Below are 19,825 nucleotides of genomic sequence, written 5' to 3'. Positions count from 1 at the left end.
TCCATGAAGTTGGTCAGCCTCTCTACGGGCACTTTGGGGGAAGGAGAGCTGTCCGGTGCTCCGGTGCTCCTCGCCAAAGCCCGAAGCTCCTCCAGAGACAAACCGTTATCGCTCATGAGGCGGCGGAGGCTCCTGGTTTTATGGAGGGGGACTCTGAAATGAAGAATTAATCAATTAAACGCGCGTGCCTCGTGCTGCCGAACAGGCTGCTTCCTGGTACAAAATGTCCACATCAGCTTTCATGCAAATTTTGTAACTGCACAAACTGTGTCATTTTAAGTGCACAGGCATCACCTTTGCAGTTAAAACAATTTAAACATGAATTGGAAGCACGTGGGGTTACCGGAGGCCAAAACAGGCAGGTTAAAGCACGCGCGCTGACATTAACATGCATTAAAAGCAGCCGCTCGTGTCTCTGTGAGGTGATACAGGCTGACAGGCTGATATTAGCTTAACCCGAGCTGCCAAAACATCAGCTGATAAACAGTTAATTACCTGAAGATTGCGGCGCTTTGTGTTATCAGCAGCGCCCCGATTATATAAAACATCCCCAACCGCGTCGTCATTTTTGTCCTCGTTAAAGTAACACACACTTTTTGTTTTAAATTGTTTCTACCGGGAGCACAAACAACAAACGACTGTTTCAACTGACGCAGCAGCCAATTGGAGGCGCTTCGGCAATGTCCGTCTTTACTCGGTTTTCTCCGTCATGCTGCGCTGTGATTGGAGGAAAATAATCAGCGCTGCCTTCTCATTGTTGGAAGAGGAAGTCAATCATGCAGCGTTAAACACCGGTGCACTGAGGTCTCTGCAGGGTCACGAGATGCATTGTGACTGAAATGAATGATAGGGCACATCCCAGCACATTGTGTCCGTGTTTGAAACTGCAGCTGAGAAAACATGACATAAAACAGAAAACTTTCTGTGACTGTTTACAGAGTAGATTTCCCTGGATAACCTTTATAAACATAACTACACAGATTAAAACTTACAAATATGTTCAGTAGCCAAAGAACTGTCAGTTTGCTTTTGGCCTCTGTTCAATCAAATTTTGTACTTTTGATTAAGAATTACTTGCATCTGTTTATGTTATTTTATTTTACTATATTTTAGTTTTGTTTATCTGAACAAAGTTAAGGATAAAATATTAATATGTAAAGTTACGAAGTAAAGTTAACTTTGCAGGAGAGGAAAGAAGCCCAAATGTCTTATACAAAGCCCTCCCCTTCAAATCAACAAAACCTAATGAATCAAAAAAGAAAGAAATCAAATAACATAAAATTATATTTAAAAAGTGCAGGAGTTGAAATACATATAGTCAGTTCTTTTTGGATAAAATATATATATTTTAGTTTTGAAGATGATGAAGTCAATACAGTTTTTTACTTGGTGAATTCCAGAGATGAGGACCTCTACATTTTGATGAAAAATGAAATAATTTAGGCTGCATGAACTGTTACAAAACCAAGCAGCCTTTAAACATCAGAGTGAAAAAGGAAAAGGGGAAAAAAGGGAAATAAATGCACAAAGACTGTAGCAACACCTTGCTGAAGCGGCTCCACCTTCAAATATGTGTAACTTTAAGGGTTAATAAAATGTAAACAGATGAGTTCAAAACAAACAAAAAGAAAAATCACATCCCCTTCAGTTGTCATGAATGTTAAGGATTAGGTATAGAGATCAAAACCATTTTTTACATGTATTTTATTTGTTTATCTATTTTTTTAACCAAGCGGTTAACCTGCTCATTTCTGCTGTAAGGTTTTGCAGCCAGCCATAAGTGGCCTTATGCCTAAAGCAGGATATGCTTAAAAAAAACAAAACCAAGATGCAATCCTCAAAATGTCAAACTCAGTCGACAAAACCACAGGTATCACTGTTTTGTGGGTTGTTTGCCTAACATTTTTTAGGCATGACCACCCATATAAAGGCGTGTTAGCATGTATAAAAAGAGGTGCTCCTGGGTGGAGTTTCTGGTCTTTATGCAAAGCTAAATGTCTGCTGGCTCCAGCTTTATATTCACCAGACAGACATGAGGATGCTGTCAATCTTCTAAAATAATTCTTGGCAGGAAAGCAAAATATTTTGATTGATTATTTTTGATGATAAAAGGGAATTTTAATTCCAAACTGCAGCAAAAAAAAAAAAAAAAAAAAAATCAGGATGAGTCATGCAAGCCACCATTCATCAGGCTGTCCCTCCTGACAGAGGCCTTACCTGACAAGGTGTGAAAGCATCCGCAGTCAAGAAACACACACTCGCCTGACCTGCTCAACGAGTTATTGATAATTTCCTCAACACTGAAAACACAAACACTCACATTAACACCGACGAAAACTAAATCGTTCATCAATTAGACTTTGAGCTGCTCCCCAACAAGGTGAACCATGACACTTAAGGGTTAAGACTGGGTTTTTGGATAGGGTGAGTTTGAACTTAAGGTTAGTATGTGGCATGTAGTTGTGGCAGTGGTGATATGTAATGAAGTAAATTTACTCAAATATGTACTTAAAAATGAATCTGATCTTTACTTGAGTCTATTCTTTTCATGTCACTTTATACATCTACTTCACTACATTTCAGAGGGAAATATTGTAATTCACTGTTTATCTGAGAACTTTATTTACTAGTTTCTGTAGATTTTTGCATTAACCTAAGAAGAGTTTAAATCATATTATGTTTTACGTTTATAGTAGAAGTGAAATGGTTAGCTGATTAATCAATTTTACAATTGAATGAGAATTAATGGGCAACTAATTTTATTTTTTTAAACTATATTTATTACATTTTTCATGCACAACACAAAGAAAACTCAGATGTGACATGACAAAATTAGCAGCTAAAAATAAGAGAATAAAATTAAAAATAATGGACATTATATCCATACCCAAACCTCACGACCCTCCAGTTTGCACCCTCCAGTTTTTTTGGGAGTGATTTATTTAAAAAGAAAAATATTCATGCTCACACATGACATGATAAAACGAGTAGCTAAAGTTAAGAAAATAAATAAATAAATAAAAAATAATGGAAATTATATCTCTTCTCAACCTTCACCACTCTCAAATTTAAAATATTTTGATCACCTTTAAAATAACTTTCTCATTTATTTTTAATAATTTGAGTTTTTGGGTGATTTATTTTTATTACTTTCAATTATTGTTTTGTATTGGGTACTTTTACCTTTAATAATTTAAGTACATGTTGCTGATCATACTTACTTTACTTAAGTATTTTTTTAATACATGACTTTCACTTGTAACAGAGTATCTTCACAGTTTTTGTACTTTTTAACTTCAGTAAAGGATCTGAATACTTCCTCCACCACTGAGTAGTGGTGGAGGAAGTTACAGTAAGTTAATGTTATATCCTCATAACTGGCAGTTGGGAGTTTGCGTGTGGGTGTAGATGTCTAAATAAGTGTTGATATCTTTATATTCCTTATTTCTACTTGCTGTTTATGAATTTATGGAAGTTGTGCAAAAAGGGGAACCACCCATGCATTCTTCTTTCTGTTGTGACGTTGCAGGAAAATCACACCTTTAGGCCTATTGAGACTGGACGCCAGAGAGAGACAGAGGCATCTGTGGCATCCGAGGCCTGACGAGAGCACAGGCATGAAAACACACGGGAGACTCGTTGAGCCATTTTTTAAACTGGATTCATATCTACAAGATCAGACGGAGCAGTGACATAGAGAGGAGTGCTAACTGATGAACTAGAACATGACGGTAAGAATCGTACTTTTCTGTTGTATATAAATAGTCAAATGTTTTAGAAAAGAGTCGTGCCTAAAGGAAACATGACAGATTCCAGTTAACCAGGGTGGATCTGGTTTCACCTTGCTTCGCCCTTCTTGCACTGATCTCATCCAGAGATCAGAAACATGGCGGTGTGGTGCCTCCCATGTGAGTTGCATGCAGTGGTAGAATATTAATAAGTTTATTTACTTTAGACTTAAAGGGATCTTTTTGATCTTCTAGGGTTGTATGAGGTATGTACTGATGTAGGATTTAGGGACAACATTTTATTTCAAAATAAATCTACCATACCTTGTATCTTATCCACAGTCTGTAGATGGTGTTCTGCATGAGGCCCGTTTTGGAGAAGCAGGCACAGAACCGACACAAACATGATGAGCAGCAGCAAAGCATATTTAAGCCACCTAAAAAATGTAGAATATATTCATTACTTTACCTTGCTGATAACTGAAGCTGTAGTATTGCTCTCCTCAAAACCAGACTCCACTGAGAAAAACAGCGATTTAACATTTCTAAAGTGCTTCTCTAATGCTGCCTCGACCAGTTGGTTTGTTTGTGATATTGTGCAACTTTGGTGTGTCAAAATCACAGGCTAATTCAAACTAACTAAATGATGACAGCTAAAATTATTGTTCTTCTCAGTGGAGTCTGGTGTCTGTGACGAGAGCATAGATGGGGAACTGAAGCTTCCTTATCAAAAAGGGCTGTTTGACGGGAAGGTTAGGTGCTGAAAATCTTGTCAATATAGTGTAGAGTTAAACTGATATTGTTTTTTTCAGTGACTTCAGGTTATATTTTGCTGCTGCCCATGTCCATAGCAGTACATGGCTTAGTTTTTGTGTCGGTAATGCAGCCTGCTTTTCCAAACTGAGGGTGTACTAACAGACATCTACTGTATGTAATACAGTAGAATACATAAGTACGTCATACATCTCCACTTCAAAACAAAAACAACAGAAAAGACAACAGTAATTTTGCAAAATTCTGATAATAAACAGTAAATGTTTAAAATAAATAAAAATCAACTGAATAAATTAACACAAGACATAAAAATTGTAGGAAAAAAAAGAACAACCTAAAAATGGCGGCAACAAATAACGAGGCACCATCAGTTAAAGTCAGTTTAAAAAGCTATGTTTTAAGGTTTCTTTGAAAATGCTGGAGTTGTATCTATGCATCGAGTATTATCTGCATACTTTTACCTAAGTGTGATATAACATAGTATTTTCACACTGTGGTATTGATACTTTTCCATAATAGGTGAATTTAAAGTAAAATAATGGCAAACGTGTAATCAGATCACTTATGTGAAAATAGTTTTATGTAGCAAACCAATTATATAAACATGTGAATACAGCAGTGTATAATGTGGTGTGCCTATGAGCACATACAGTGTGTTATAAAAACAACGTGTGTCTTCTGAAATATGTACGGCAACAGTGAGACCCAGTAATTACAATGCGGGTGGATTTACCAGTTGTTGCATGTGTTGGGTTTCCTGCAGGCCTTCCTGTCAGCAGGCTGGAGCTGTTTTTGTAAACAATGCTGATCTCAGCTCAACTGGTTTCACAGGCAAATTACCTGAATGCATTACAATACATATTTGTTTTCTTTGGTTGATAGACGGCGCTTTAATCTCATCACATAATTGCAGGCTACAGTTCTGCAGACACACGGGTGTCTATTTCCTTGAAGGATGTGATTAACATATTTACATATTTTATCCTTTTATTTAACACTTTGCTGGATTGGAAAAAGGTTGAGGTGATAAACAAAAACAGCTGTAAGCGTCAATGTATTATGTCAGAATCTATTTCTTCATTATTTCCGTATTGTGCTTACATTTTACACATAATTGAATTTGTTTTTTATGAAATTAAAAAACAGTAAATTTGGGGCCATGCGTGGGAATAGCATACACAATACAACAGAGGGTTGATAGAGGCGGAGCAGCTCATTTTTGCCCCGAGGAACCCTGACAGATCGATGGGTGGTTAACACTGCTGATTACCGCAGAATCACAGTCCAAAACCTTTAAATCAAATTTAGGAAGATGTGTGGTGTCATTGAGTCTAATGCGGTGAGTGGTTTTTGTTGTCAACTGGCAGATAAACAGTAGATATTTGTGAGAAATAATAACATCTCTCCACCGCAGCCCTGTTTTCATGTTCAGATATTTAAAAAGAAACGAAAGAACTGAACTGTCCATTAGACAACAGACATGGTAGTTCCCTGGTAGATTGTTCCCACACATTTTCATGGACACACTCTCAGAACTTTTCCATAACTTTTCAAGGATCCATGATGACATTTCAATAACCGTTCACAATGTATAACATGAACAGAAGCGTATAGTAAAGTGGTTCCCCAAATTAGAGGACTCCACAGTGACCCCATTTACACATTAGTGATCAAAACATCAATCAATGCATATTAGAGCTACGCGACAGAAAATAAATCTGTGTTATGTTACATATGTTATCAAGTCCATCCCTTGACAAAACTTCCAAGTATTTTACAAATTCCATGATTTTTCCAGGCGAGGAAAATAAAACTGTTGAATTCCATGACTTTTCCAGGTTTTCCATCTTGCTATCATGGTTTCATGTAACCTTATAAGAGAAGAACAGCCAAGTGATACCGTGTACATGTTGCAATATAAAACCAATGATTAGCTGTTCTGTAGCCTTTGCTCTTATCTTAAAACTTCTGTCACTATTGAACCCCATAGCCTCCCAAACCCCCCAGGACGAAGTACGCCACGCTACCCACCATCACCAGCTCCTATGAAGTCCCTCAGCCAACCTACGAAGACCCGGACGCACCTACGGTAAACATGACTTCTGTGGACAGTAGTTCATCTGAATGAATGCATAGCTGAATGGTTTTTGGTTTGGTATTTGCATGATTTTACCTTGTTTCAACACTCAGGTTTGTGTCGAAATAGAAATCCTTGAGCTTTAGCTTAAACCTAAAACTATCATGTTTGCTTGTTAGCTGCTGTTCCGTTGAATTATTAGACGTGTTGATTCACTTGTGTTTTTATTTTTGTCAGCCTGTTGTCACAGTCGAAACCCAGCCTGAGGTTAAAGTCAAGCCTGTACCTCGTCCCAGGTCTAAAATACAACCAAAGTCCCAGAGTAACAACAACAACAACAACACTGCTGACTCTGCAGACACAACCAGCAACACAGCCGATGCAGAGGTGAGTGGTGATCTTGTAATTGAACTAACGATAAGTTTTAATAAGCATGCGTTTATCTTTTCCACATCCTTCTATTGTCAGAGTGGATATCCTGCTGACTATAAGACGCCTCGCCCCGTCCGTCCTCCTCCCAGACCACCACTGTGCAAAAGTTTGACGTTACCTAAATCCTCAGAGGCAGTCGATGAAGGCAGTCGCTACGTAACTTCAATTTCTGAGCCAACGGTGAGGGTATTTTAGACAAAGTAACAAGCTTTGTGTGTGATTGTATAACTTATCTTAAATGAATAGCTGAACATTTTTTGGGAAAGATACTCATTCACTTTCTTGCCTCTGGCTGCTTTCTTTCTTGCACTCATACATTTTTTTGTCATTGTGTTGCCACAAAAAAAAAATACCAATCGCAACAACAACAACAACAACAAAATACCTAAATTAGGAACAAACAAGAGTAGCGTGAGGAACACAAGGGACCAAGAATATAATGTTGAATTTCAGCAACCTAAATCCTGCACACTGGACCTTTAAGGGGTCTGGGATGAAAGGAAAGGTGAGCTGTAGTAGTAGCAGTACCTCCTGTGATAATCACAGTTCATGGGTGTAGATTTCGGGGGAGGTGGGGGTCTGGGGACACGTGCCCCTTCATATTTAGAACATGTGCATTTGTCACTCCCGATAAAAGCATGATTTTTATTTTGATAAAATTGATGACATTTACGCCGCAAATTTATGCAGAAATGGCTCAAATTGGTGCATAAAATTGAGTAAAATTAAATGTTTGATGCTCAATATATTTCTTACCAAAGGACCCAAACCCCCCTGATTCATAGGTGACTTTGTTAATGTTGAAACAAAACATATGGCAGTGCTGCAAATTGTCATTCTTACCCTTTGGTTTTTGTATGAAGGAAAAAATAAGATATAACATGTTAATCAATGAGCTTTAGAGGAGCTGGTAGGCTGATTTTGTTATTTTTGGACAGAGCAAGGCTAGCTGTCTCCTCTAACACGTCCTCACTCTGAACTCATCGCATGGTGCCGCTCTGTCAGGACCTTCTGCATCTAACGATGACGTTTTAGGCACCCCTCTGCATAAGCTGCTTAAGCTCCGGGTTGCTGCAATGGGGATGTCAACACATGGTGGGATTGAGTGGTGTTGACTTTTGGGAAAGAAAATTGATCAACATTTAATTTCAGGAATAATTAGACCCTTTATATAAAGTCTTAATGTCATCTCCTCCTTTATTTCTCTACTAGCCTGCAGCTGTCAGTCCTGAGACAATACAAACTCCCCCTCCAAAGCGGCCTCAACGCCCTCCTCCTCCCTCCATCTACTACGATTCACCACATTCTGCAGTCAGGTTAAAATCTGAGGTAAGAGCTGACGTGTTTCAACTCATCCCATCATTTCTGCAACACGTTAGACTACTTTGAGACACATTTGAAGGTGACTGACACACATCTCTGACTTGTCCCAAAATCCTTGTGTAAATACAGCTAGACATTAACAGATTAAGACCTCACCTGTTCCTGATTTTAAAATGTGAAATGTGTTTAATAATGTTTTTTTCCCCATCTTTTTAATATTTTCTTTGAAAGAGTTACAGTGATGGGAGTCAGTCATCCAGGAGTTCCTACAGTGACTCTATGAGACAATCTCCCGTCCCAGCAGCTGTCTCTGAAGAGGAGGAGGTCAACCTGTTTGGGACTTACAGCACAACGGTAAACTAAAAGTTAAAATGGACTCAGTGTTTTCCTGTGCTTTGGTGGAATAAGTTTCATCTCAACAATCAACAGCATGAAAGCTCAGCAATCCGTATAAAAAAAGTTGGAATATGTTCAATGTTTTGATTTTATTCAAATGGATTACACAACCGCACTGTCACTGTCAATTTTTTCAGGTCACAGAAAGACCTGCAGTTCCACCTCGACTCTGGCAGTCCTCCCTCCCCCGCACGCCTCCAGAGGTATGTGAGCCACAGTTGATAAAACAGGTGCCAAAAACACTGACGAAAGGTGCAGAAACACATGCGTATGTCAGGCTGTCATGGAAAAACAGATGCATAAGGCTTCACTATTTTGGCTGCATTTCAGTCAGTGTGAAATGCAGAGCTGTTTGTGATTTTAACCAAAAGTGACTTTCATGTTTGTTGCACAAAGTTGATTCAACAACTACCGTTTTCACTTGGAAATGGACACCCACAATGAGCACAAATGCAAATGCAGCACTTTGGTTTTTGCTTCCATTTTATCACAAGTTAAAATAAACAATCTGAGACTTTTTTATGCACACTTACTTCTCTCATACTGTGGTTGCAAATTTGTTAAAATCCTTGTGCACGAACACTTTTACTCTCCAAGATATCCATCCACCTGACAGGTGCGGCACATCAGGATGCTGATTAAACAGCGTCGTTACCACACAGCTCACAGTTAACCAGGTGGATTGTTTTTTGTGCCCAAATCTTAACACACATTAATCACATCATTGTAAGAACATAAAGTTTCAGTGTATCAGTTACATAATAAGGTGCAAATGTAACAGAAACGTACAATGCCAATTTTTTTTCCTGCCGATTCCACTTGATAAAGAGTTTTACTTATGCTCTTGTAATGTCAAAATCTAAGAAAAGGCACCAACAGAGTCTCCTTAACACCATTTAACAGCCTGACCAACTATTCTTTGACATTTTTTTGAGTCAAGCCTACAAAAACCTCACGCCATTATTTCAATCTAAACCAAAAACATCAGTCTAATGATGACGTTACAGAAAAGATTCATCCAGTGGCCACCAAGTCTGCCTGCCAAAAATACTAATTTTATTGGTTTATTTGTATCACTGCAGAATTAATGATTCACTAATTAAATTTCTTTGTCTGTTACAGAGCAGACCACCACCACCGTCATTCACCCCTCCACCTCCACCTCCGTCAGAGTCACAGTCAGTGTACAGTGAGATAGAGCACCGTCCCTACCTCGACGTTCTGCCGGAGGAAGATGATAACATTGTGAGAGAAAGGATGCAAATACGCACACACACACACACACACTGGTCTGCTTTAATGCATTTCGGACTCATTATTTTGTATCTGTGTAACACCATCAGACACTCGGGAGACCAACACTCAGTTTCCAGACTGGCAGCTACTCTTCTCAACAGCAAAACGCAGAAGACACCGAAGTAGGACGTTTACTTCACTTCTTCTCCAGATAAATTGTGGTTTAGCAAAAGTTAAATTTAATGTTTGAAGAGGTTTCATGAATTAAAGCTGCTGTTTCTCTGTGATGATTTTTAATAAGAAAATGACTTGCTTTAATCAGGACATCATCGGGATGTTGAGGTGGCTGAAAAAAGTGTCAAGTAAGTACAAAGTTTTATACCAGAGAGATATTTTGTAGTATTCTTTTAGACCAAAGACACTGACTACCAATTATGTGCGTGAATTTGTTTTAAAAGAAATGTGAATCTAATCTGCTGTATCTCTTTGCTGTCAATCCAACAGAATCTGATTTAATGGTTCCTCCTGTATACGGCCTCAGTATCGAGGAGGAAATCAGGTAACCACACGGAAACTATCACATGAATTCCTTCTTATAAACTGGCAGTGCCATTACAGTATTTCTAGAAATGTAAAAATGGTACTTTACAGCTTTTCATAAGCTGAGAGTGCATCAGAGTGTAGCTGTGCAATCGAGAACAGCTACAGTTTTCTGGGTAACAGTTATTAAACTCGCTGCACTGCTGAGTATTGCTGCACACACTGTATATGCAATCATTTCCACCATTATGTGTATAAAGCTGCCTGTTCAGTGGTGCCCAGAAAATTTTTATAGATGGGGGCCACTGAATATTTTGGGATGGTACACCAAAACCAGAAGCTGTAACTGAATTTCAGGAATTTGATCGTACTGTTGAATATATATAGGCTAGTTCAAAATGTAGGTGGGTTTCCATTACAGATTTGCACAAAATTAAGTGATATTTTCAAAATGTCGATAAAACAGCATTATGAAATGACTGCGTTTCCACTGAGTGATGTTATGCGACTTCTCTCGCAATCACATTATTTCCAGTCAAAGGCGACGTAGATGTGTTATGCGAGCGATTATGGAAAGGCAAGCCCCTCATACGTGGGGGCGGCCACGTATGAGGGATTTCTGGGAGTTTATAGTCTATGATTTCACAGAGGAATTTTGAATTCAAAACTTCCGGATGATTCGCTCAACTTTCTAACAGTTATGTGTTGCAATAACAGCTCTTGTAGCGCCTGCTGCATCATGAGGGAGCCAGTTCCTACTGACACTTTGTTTTATATCATGTGACCTATAAAAGTGAAAAATGTGTTTCCATTGCAGTTTTGTGAAATATGGCTTTACTTGTTTTCATGTAATTTTCTGCTAACTTTTTTTTATTATTATTATCATTAATTTTTTGCTAATATGTGGGACATGTCTTGTTAATTTGCCCATTGCCATTCCCCTCATGTTTTTGAAAGAAATCCAACCAATTTGCTCAGGTTTCAAAGGGTTAACAGAATGAGCTGGATGAAGAAATTATTGTCGTCTTTACGCAGGTCATTCAATCAGAGAGCCATGACTGTGAAAAAGGCCCTGCGTCTCTACAACCTCCTCATGATAAAACGCAACGAAGGCCTGCGAAACATCATCATCGAGTTCAACTCCATCTCCGACCACCTGGACAAGATGAAGAAGAAGACCAAAACCATGGACATCGCTGGGGGCACTACGGGTGCTGTCGGAGGCGTGACTGCAGTCTTGGGTATCGCCCTGGCTCCTGTGACATTTGGTACCTCGCTGATTGCGACAGCTGTTGGTGCCGGTATGGTGGCGTCTGCCGGGGGTATGGGTGCACACACTGCCAAGGTCAAGAAGAACGTTGTGAACAGGATGACGGTTGAGAAACTCGTCTACGACTATAAGGGAGATGTTGTTGACCTGGAGCATTGTCTGAGTTTCATCCTGTCTGGGATGAACGAGCTGCGGAGGCACGACATTGCCAGGATACAGAGGGCCGGAGGTCAGCCTGACGCAGTGAGGATAGCTCATCTGTCACAGTCTGTGTTTCGGACGACCACGAACAATGACAGGAGGAGTTCTGTCGCGCACACGGCTGGGATGTCATCAGAGCGACTGCTTATGGCTTTTGTAAAAGAAATAGATCAGTATTTTTCAGAAAAGGATGATCTAAAGTTGAAGAAGTCCAATAAGAGCAAGTTTTCTGGTCGAGTTCGTCTGCTGGCTAAAAATCTGCAGGATGAACTCGATCACATGAATCTCATGTGGGAAATGTTTGGCTGAATCAAGGACACTTTTCTTGGTTTGTTTGCGTGTGTGCAGTCCGTTATCATTCTGAAGTCGTCAGTCGATTTCAGTGTAAGGCACCCACGCCAAAAGCCACATTTTGCAGTGGTATCATGCGCTGCTGGGAGCCCGGTGTTTGCGTCCAGTATGAATGTAGAGCCAAACCTAACAATGTGTTTTTGTTTCTTAAACATAATCACATGCTTTTGTTGATGTCTCTGCATTGGTTGCTGTCCTGAAACATCAATAGCAGATGCAAGAGGAGACTTTGAGCGTAATATGTCGACATAAAATTCCCCTGATAAAGCGGTGATGTGAACGGGATGGTGTGTGTGACTGTGTGTGTGTGAGAGAAAAGAGATATGTTTGTAAATGTCTTAAAAAGAGCATTTTTACGAAATATCTTACTTACCACTTATATTTTAATAAACATTTTATATTTATTACACCTAATGTGTAATTTGTCATAGGCAACATTGGCTCTTTTTTTTTCACTTTTTCCAAAAAGGTCTAACACATAGGAAATGGTGATGGAAAGTAAAAAAAAAACATGAAAGATGACATTTTTAAATTTGCACTTATTGTTAGCTGTTTATTTGTGTTTATTTCTTATAAGCTCTTGTTCTTGTTAGTAGCCTTATAAATGCAACATTACTACTATTATAATAACTACAACAACTACTACTATTAGTAATAATAATAATACCAACAACAGTATAACAATAACAACAACAATAACAGTAATAATAATTATTATTATTATATTTTTTGAGGGGGGGGGCACTGTAAGCTTTCCTAGGATACCAAATGTGATATGTCTGCCACTGTAGTAACCAACAGTCCTACTTATAACACCTTTGAGGAAAGCTCAAGATTGTTGTTTTATTACAATTGTATTTCTCTAAAGGAAAATCTCGGAATTAGCTCTCATCATCAAAATAATAACAATCGGATGAGTGATTACTTTCTCAGGTCGACAGTAAACTATGCCTGGAATGTGAAACACAAACATTGGCGGAGTGATATCGCGGTCACTGCGGAAGGATACCTCCCGTTCTCGCATAAACTATAATAGAGCCGCGCCGTGACACTCGCCATTTTCCCTCACGAGGACCAGCAAAAGAAGAAGCTTTCGTTGAACATCGCTCTTTTAGCCGAAATGGCAGTGTAAACGTGTGCCGCGACCCAGCCGCCAACAAAACAGTGCATCCCGCCAGTGCACTGAGTCACTTCAAATTCAGCACCATGTTGTAAGTACTACATTTTTTTTGTAATATTTTGGTCGATGACAGCTGTCAGGCCTACTGTGTCCGCGCGCTTCATAAGCCTGACCGCGAGCTCGGAGCTAAAGCGTATTAAATGCCTGATTTTTTTTTTTTTTGCATTTTCATTTAATTTAACTTATGTGAAATTCCGAATAGTTAAATACAATGGTGTTTGGATAATAAAAAAACACAGAATTAATTACAGAGATTACGTAACACATGGCAATATCATGAAATGTATCATTTTGTATTTGATACAATATATCGAACCCCCTATCGAACGGAAATGTTAAATGTTGCTACTTTTCTATAAAGAAACAATGTTATTATCTCGAGAGTCGACGTGGCAGCCAGAAAAAAAGTCCGTTTCCTCTTTTTGTCAAAATGGCGGCTTCGTCTAGCCTTTCCGAGAACAGAAGTGTTTTTAGAGACGAGGTGACGTCACCAGTGACCCTGATTAGAGACAGTGACGTCAGCAGAGTCACAAGACTGGTCGCTGGGTGGAAACATGTGATGTGCAGCAGCAGCGTTGCAGTGATGGGGGCAGTGTTGTGCCAAAATGTGATTTTTACCTGTAAGAAGAATCATTATTGTCATACCAATACAATATTACTATTAAAATGTGTATTATTCATTATATAGTTATTATTATTTAACCACACACTTATTTGTACACGAAGCAAAAACATTGTGTCTGCAGGCTAAATCAAATCTCGCAGTTGACATTATTACTGGGTTCCCTTGGATCCTTAAAAAGTCTTGAAAGGCATTAAATAAGGCATCAGTTGGTATTAGAATATCTTAAATTGGTCTTTAAAAAGTATTTAAATAAACAGGAAGACATTGGAAGCAGGAAATTAAGTTTTTTTTTCATACTACTTGCTTTTTAAACAACAACACATTTACAACATCCAGTAATATGAAAAATGAACATGCTTCTACTGGATAGTTATATAATACCTTATTTATTTATTTATTTTTTATTTATTATGTTCTTCAGAAAATTAAAAAAAATAGCATTAAACATCTTAACACCTTTTTTTTCTTGCTAAACTTGAACAAAAAAGTCACAATTTATGTTTGGATTACGTACAATTTTGCACAAATTTTTACCCCAAGTTTTCTTTTTTTTATCTTTAATTTTAATTATTGTAGAAAAGGTTGTAAATTCTGGATGGTGTTTAAAAAAAATCTTAAATCTGATTTATGAAGCGTCTGAAGGAATCTTGTATATTTACATTTATTATTATTTTTGTTCACTTTCACCACTAATGTCGTATTTTTCTTCTCATCCTCAGGTCCTTCGTGGAAACCCTCACCACTGCTGCATTCGACAGCATAAAAGAGTTCGAAACCTCCCTAACGTCACGCACCCCGTTTGTGACCAACAACAGCCACTATGACCATGACGATGACAAGCTCACAGTTTGGCCTGGAAGACATGGAGGCCCTTCTCTGGGGACCTTTCTCTCCCATGGCTGACGCCATGAGCCTCCTTTCTTCACGCCCTGACCAAGAAGACCAACAGGAAGGAGGAGGGGCTTCGTTGGAGGGGGACACTTCGCCTGTGTCACCCCTCACCTCCTCATCGCTGTCCTCTTCCTCCTCTCCTCCTCCCTTCTACTCTCCTCCTCCCTCGCCGCCGGCCGTCCTCCTCCAGGGGGACAAAGCTGGGACGGACCTGCTCTCCCTCCCCTGGTTGGGCCAACCTGATCATCTGAGACAGGCTGTCTCAGATGATGGCAAAGGTAACGACCATGTAAACTAAAAATAAGAAAATTTTCTGATCACAATTAGTACTCTGTCGATGCAACAGGAAAGCAGATGGCTCATTTAACCCTTTAAAACTTGGCAAATTGGCTTGATTTTATTCAAAAATATGAGAAGAAGGCAGTGAGCAACTGAATAAGAAATGACCCAAAATTAACAAAAAGAAAATCACCTGAAAACTACCAAAAAATTAAAGAATATATGTATTATGTATGTTTGTTATTTGTTTATTTTTTTTTTCAATTTTTAAGGTTATTTCCTTGTTCATTGTTTTTTACTTTTCTTGGTAGGTTTCAGGTAATTTATTTGTAACCTTTTGCTTTTTTGGTATATTTTTTAAGAAAAGTTAAAAACAATAATAAACAAGAAAATAACCTGAAAAAAGTGCAGAATAATAGAAATAATAATATACATTAATAACATATATTCTGTAGCATAATTTTAAATATATAACTAGAAATTTAGTTTTATATATTTTTTTCTGGTAAAATAATTTTTAAATTGTTCTATTGTCACTTTTTACCAATTTCCTGCTCATTGCTTTCTTTGAAATACAAATTTGAGATACTTGTGAAAGACGTCTGAACGCAGCACAAAGAAAGCGATGTCGCTCCGGGTTTTGTTGATCTCCTGCCTAATTTGCCTCCGCAGAGGAATTGTTTGGTGACCTGGACTGGATGGCTGAGAAGGTGGATCTGAGCGAGTTGGACATTGAGTCTCTGATTGGCTGCGATCCTGCTGAAGACGGCCCCAGCTCTCCAGAAGACCTCCTCGCCTCCCTGGATTGCTCCATGGAGCTGGACTCCCTCCCGGTGCCCGCTTTCTCCACTCCTGTGCTCTCCGGTCCCTCCTCTGCTTCTCCACATGTCCCCCCCGCTCCCGCCGTCTGTCCAGATCCTCCTGTCATTGAAGTGGATGAGCCTGAGTCCTGCGTGGACGAACAGGATGTCCCCTGTGTCCAGATGTGCGTCCCCGAACCGGAACAGGAGCTGGAAATCAAATCTGAGCCCGCCTCTCCAGGCCCGTCCTCCCCCGCGGTCGATTCCCCCTCCTCCCCAGCCTACACCCTGGACCTCGGCAGCGAAGTGGACGTCTCAGAGAGCGAGGTGAAGCCGGTGGTAGCTTCAGTCGTGTCCCCGGTCCCGAGGATTGTGCTGTCCCTCTCGCCGACCCGCATCGTCCTCGTGCTGGCTCCTAAAGATGAAATCGGGATCACCACCACCACTGTAACCACTACACCACAGATTGTCCGTTCCTCCCCTCCACCAAAATCCTCCAGAAGCAGACCATACCCCGAGCCCGCGTTTAAACCCAGTCCACCATCTCCCAGTGCCACCAGTGTCAAAGTCAAGCTCCCACGTGGCGCAGACAGAGACGAGAGGGTGTCTTTGAAGGCACCGAAGATCAAAAAACTGAAGAAGATGGAGCAGAACAAGACGGCCGCCACGCGTTACAGGCAGAAGAAGAAAGCCGAGCAGGAGTCACTCCTGGAAGAGCACACGCGGCTGGAGAGGAGGAACATGGAGCTGAAGGAGAAGGCCGAGTCCATGGCGAGGGAGATCGAGTACCTCAAAGAGCTGATGGAGGAAGTCCGCCATGCCAGGACCAAAAAAGGTCTCAGTGGTGACCTCTAGTGGTCAGACCCGACAATGACGGATGATGTCTGACGTGACGATAGAGAAAGTGTCTCAGCAGTTTTTATCACACAAATAAGTAAAATATGTATTTTGTCAGCACAGCATGTCTTCAGTCCACATTAAAACTTCAGGATATCCTTTTTAACTATTTAAACACTGGTATTAAATATAGAAAACTTTTGTCATGTTTAGAGTAATTGTATGGAAACGAGTATTTTCCATTCAGTATAAGCGTGTGTGTATTTAACGTATATTTTTCCTATCTCTGGACCTCAGTAACCTGCCAGTAGGATGTATTTTAAAAATGTGTATTGTATAACTGCACCACCTGTATTATGAATCTCTTAATAAAGAGTCTTAAAACTAATTGCTGTATTTGGTGAAATTCCTTCTGGAGTATCAATAATTAGTATATGGATGATGGTGGAAGGCAAGTGGGATTTTACCCCTCGGATAATTAATAATAATGTTTATAAAAGTATGCGTCACTTATCACAATAACATAATCCTAATGCATATTATTACACACGTTTAAAACCATAAATGCCAGTTTATGTGGCATATTTATACCCCATAAATCTTTAAAAGTCTCTAAAAGGCGTTGAAATAAGTTTTCCAAAAACAGCCCTTGGCTGGTGTAAAAAGTCTTGATGAAAAGTATGATTTTGTGATTTTTTTTCAGACCTTGTAACATCTGAAAATAATTATTACTTTTTTGTTTAACTAATGAGATTTTATTTTCCAGTTTAAGTCACTGTCATTTTACTTTGTAGTTTTAATGTAATATTCTGATGTCACCAGAAAGTCTTGAATTGAATTTATTAATTTAAAAATTAGACCTCAGTTGGGATTAAAAGCATTTTTTTTTCTGATGCTGCATTGAAAAATCTCAAAATAATTGGCAACATCCTTTTTTGCATAACTTGCTGAAAAAAATCCAATTTATCTTATTGTAAAAATGATATATCCCAATAGGGTATTGAATTATTTATTCAAAAAGTAAAGCCTTAATTGATAATAAAATGTCTCAAATGATAAGACGTGGTGAGTAGGGCCATGCATCGTAAAATCTCTAAATAATTGTAACATCTGTTTATTTATTGATTTATTTTTATAACTTTTTTTTAGATTAGGTTATTGGGGAAATAGGTCTTAATTGTTATTCCAAGTAGCAATAAAAAGCCTTACAGGCAGAGGTCAGCAGGAACGTCAGCTGTAGTAACCGTGTGTCAGTGCGGTCGGTTTTGGGAGCGTTTTCAGTCTGTCCAGAGTGTAACCTTTACCCGCACACAGAGACGCTTTGTTTCCTGTCTGATAAAACATCACAATGCGCCTGCGGCCGTCCATCCGAGCGGAGCCTCTTTCAGACAAACGCACTGGGAGGATAATGGAGCGCGCCTGACCAGCAGCGAGCTGCAGACACATGCATTCAATTACACTGACAATCATGTGAGGTTAAAAATGTCCAGGGGAAACCAGTTTCAGAAAAAACAACAAAGTGTTTTGTCCCTCTGCTGATCGCAAAATTTAGAAACCCGCTGAAGCAAATAGAGTGTGCCCAAAAGGATGCATACAGGCTAATATAGATTAGTCTTAAATAACAGTTTTTTGGGGGCTATAACTCAATTATTTTCATGAGTGAATAATTATAAGCTGTTTTGTTCTTTATTTGGTTTGTTTGTATTTTTATTCCATAAGAGATTTCCCTTGCACTGGATTTTTTCCAGGAAATTTACATTCAGATTTGCTCTAGATTGAGCTTTAAATATAAATATTTGACTTTACAGAATAACTGTATTATTATTGTGGAAACAGTTTTCTTGTAGCGCAATAAACACAAACTTGTCTGCATAACAGTCCTTTGGTCACAACCCCCTCCGTCATGACTCAGCCTGTGACATTTTTTGTGTATGCTCGGTGTGGAGTATGCTTGGTGTATTTTGCATTTGTCTGCTCATTTTCCCCTCCCCCCTCGCTCTCTCCCGCTCCTGCTCTCATCACACCTGCTCACTATCTGCAATCAGCACACCTGTCTGCCAATTGGGCCTCGTCCTCCTCCTCCTCCTCCTCGTCCTCCTCCTCCTCTGCACACAGAAACCCTGAGCCAGCTTCCACCCTGCTGGATTGTTGTGCCACACTTGTTTTTATGAGACACATCCAGTCTCTGTTTCATTTGCCTGTTTGGCTAAAAGTTTAAATGTTTTAGTTAATTTGCCTGCCTGAGGCCTCAACACCTGCTGTCCTCTCACCAGAAATGCTAGAAATTGCCAAGCTGCCCGCCGGCTCTCGCTCTCAAAATACCTCCCTGCAGTCTGAGCCCTCACCTCTAAACAAAACCCCTGCTTAACACCCCGAATCTCTCCCACCGTTCGCTTTAATCTTAACAATTTTGAAACCTGAGCTAATGGGTTTAACGTTAAATCAAACACATGAAGAGCAATAAACAACTTTTCAAAAAAAATGTACAAAGGTCAAAGAAAATTGTTAAAAAAACACAAAAAACAACCAAAATACAACAAAAAGGAAATTGCCTAAAACTAACATAAAATATAATTAACTTTAATATAATCAATATAATAAAATATAAATAGAATCAGAGAATTATTTACTGATAATTGTTTTCTAATAATCCTCTCTGTCTTTTTTCTTTTTTCCAACTGAATTCATTTTCTTGTCAGTTTTTCCTCGTATCTTTTTTTTTCAGAACATCTCTTGCCACCTTGCACAATGCTCATTTTGTCATATTTTCAATGGAAAACAAACAAATTTGCTCGAGTTTCAAAGATTTAAATGCTTGTGAAAGGTGTCCGAACATAACACAAGAAACTGATGTCAGTCTGGCTGTCAAAGGGTTAACGAACTTT

General features: G+C 39.1%; 3 protein-coding genes across 4 annotated transcripts in view; 2 read left to right on the top strand and 1 right to left on the bottom strand.

Annotated features, from left to right (window-relative positions):
- napsa (napsin A aspartic peptidase) overlaps positions 1 to 682 on the bottom strand; it is a 7,936-nt gene extending 7,254 nt beyond the window's left edge. The window contains exons 1-2 of the mRNA XM_042505122.2: positions 496 to 682; positions 1 to 153 (exon numbers count right to left, since the gene is read on the bottom strand). The exon at positions 1 to 153 is cut by the window's left edge and continues 1 nt beyond it. Coding sequence (XP_042361056.2) covers positions 1 to 153; positions 496 to 566 — 224 coding nt within the window. The 5' untranslated portion in view covers positions 567 to 682. The remainder of the gene's footprint in view (positions 154 to 495) is intronic.
- Positions 683 to 2,330: 1,648 nt separating this feature from the next.
- Positions 2,331 to 12,742, top strand: LOC121956746 (uncharacterized). 2 transcript variants are annotated; one of them, XM_042505118.2, is made up of 13 exons: positions 2,331 to 2,441; positions 3,530 to 3,731; positions 6,493 to 6,591; positions 6,817 to 6,966; positions 7,048 to 7,191; positions 8,224 to 8,340; positions 8,566 to 8,688; positions 8,868 to 8,933; positions 9,853 to 9,975; positions 10,074 to 10,148; positions 10,289 to 10,328; positions 10,471 to 10,525; positions 11,542 to 12,742. In XM_042505118.2, exons 2-13 carry the CDS (start codon positions 3,726 to 3,728, stop codon positions 12,284 to 12,286), a joined length of 1,743 nt encoding a protein of 580 aa, XP_042361052.2. In that variant the 5' UTR covers positions 2,331 to 2,441; positions 3,530 to 3,725; the 3' UTR covers positions 12,287 to 12,742. The 2 variants fall into 2 exon arrangements, with proteins under 2 accessions (XP_042361052.2, XP_042361053.2); XM_042505119.2 differs by having other exon boundaries at positions 2,332 to 2,424.
- A 637-nt stretch (positions 12,743 to 13,379) lies between these two features.
- Positions 13,380 to 17,328, top strand: atf4b (activating transcription factor 4b). Its single transcript, XM_042505784.2, has 3 exons — positions 13,380 to 13,539; positions 14,853 to 15,302; positions 15,976 to 17,328. Exons 2-3 carry the CDS (start codon positions 14,954 to 14,956, stop codon positions 16,956 to 16,958), a joined length of 1,332 nt encoding a protein of 443 aa, XP_042361718.1. The 5' UTR covers positions 13,380 to 13,539; positions 14,853 to 14,953; the 3' UTR covers positions 16,959 to 17,328.
- The last annotated feature ends 2,497 nt before the right edge of the window (positions 17,329 to 19,825 follow it).

Source organism: Plectropomus leopardus, chromosome 18 (genome assembly GCF_026936395.1).
Source record: "Plectropomus leopardus strain MGB_pleo_1.0 chromosome 18, ASM2693639v1, whole genome shotgun sequence".
NCBI classification, from domain to species: Eukaryota; Metazoa; Chordata; class Actinopteri; order Perciformes; family Serranidae; genus Plectropomus; species Plectropomus leopardus.
The sequence above is the reverse complement of the archived record's forward strand: the minus strand, read 5'-3'. Positions and strand labels throughout refer to the sequence as shown.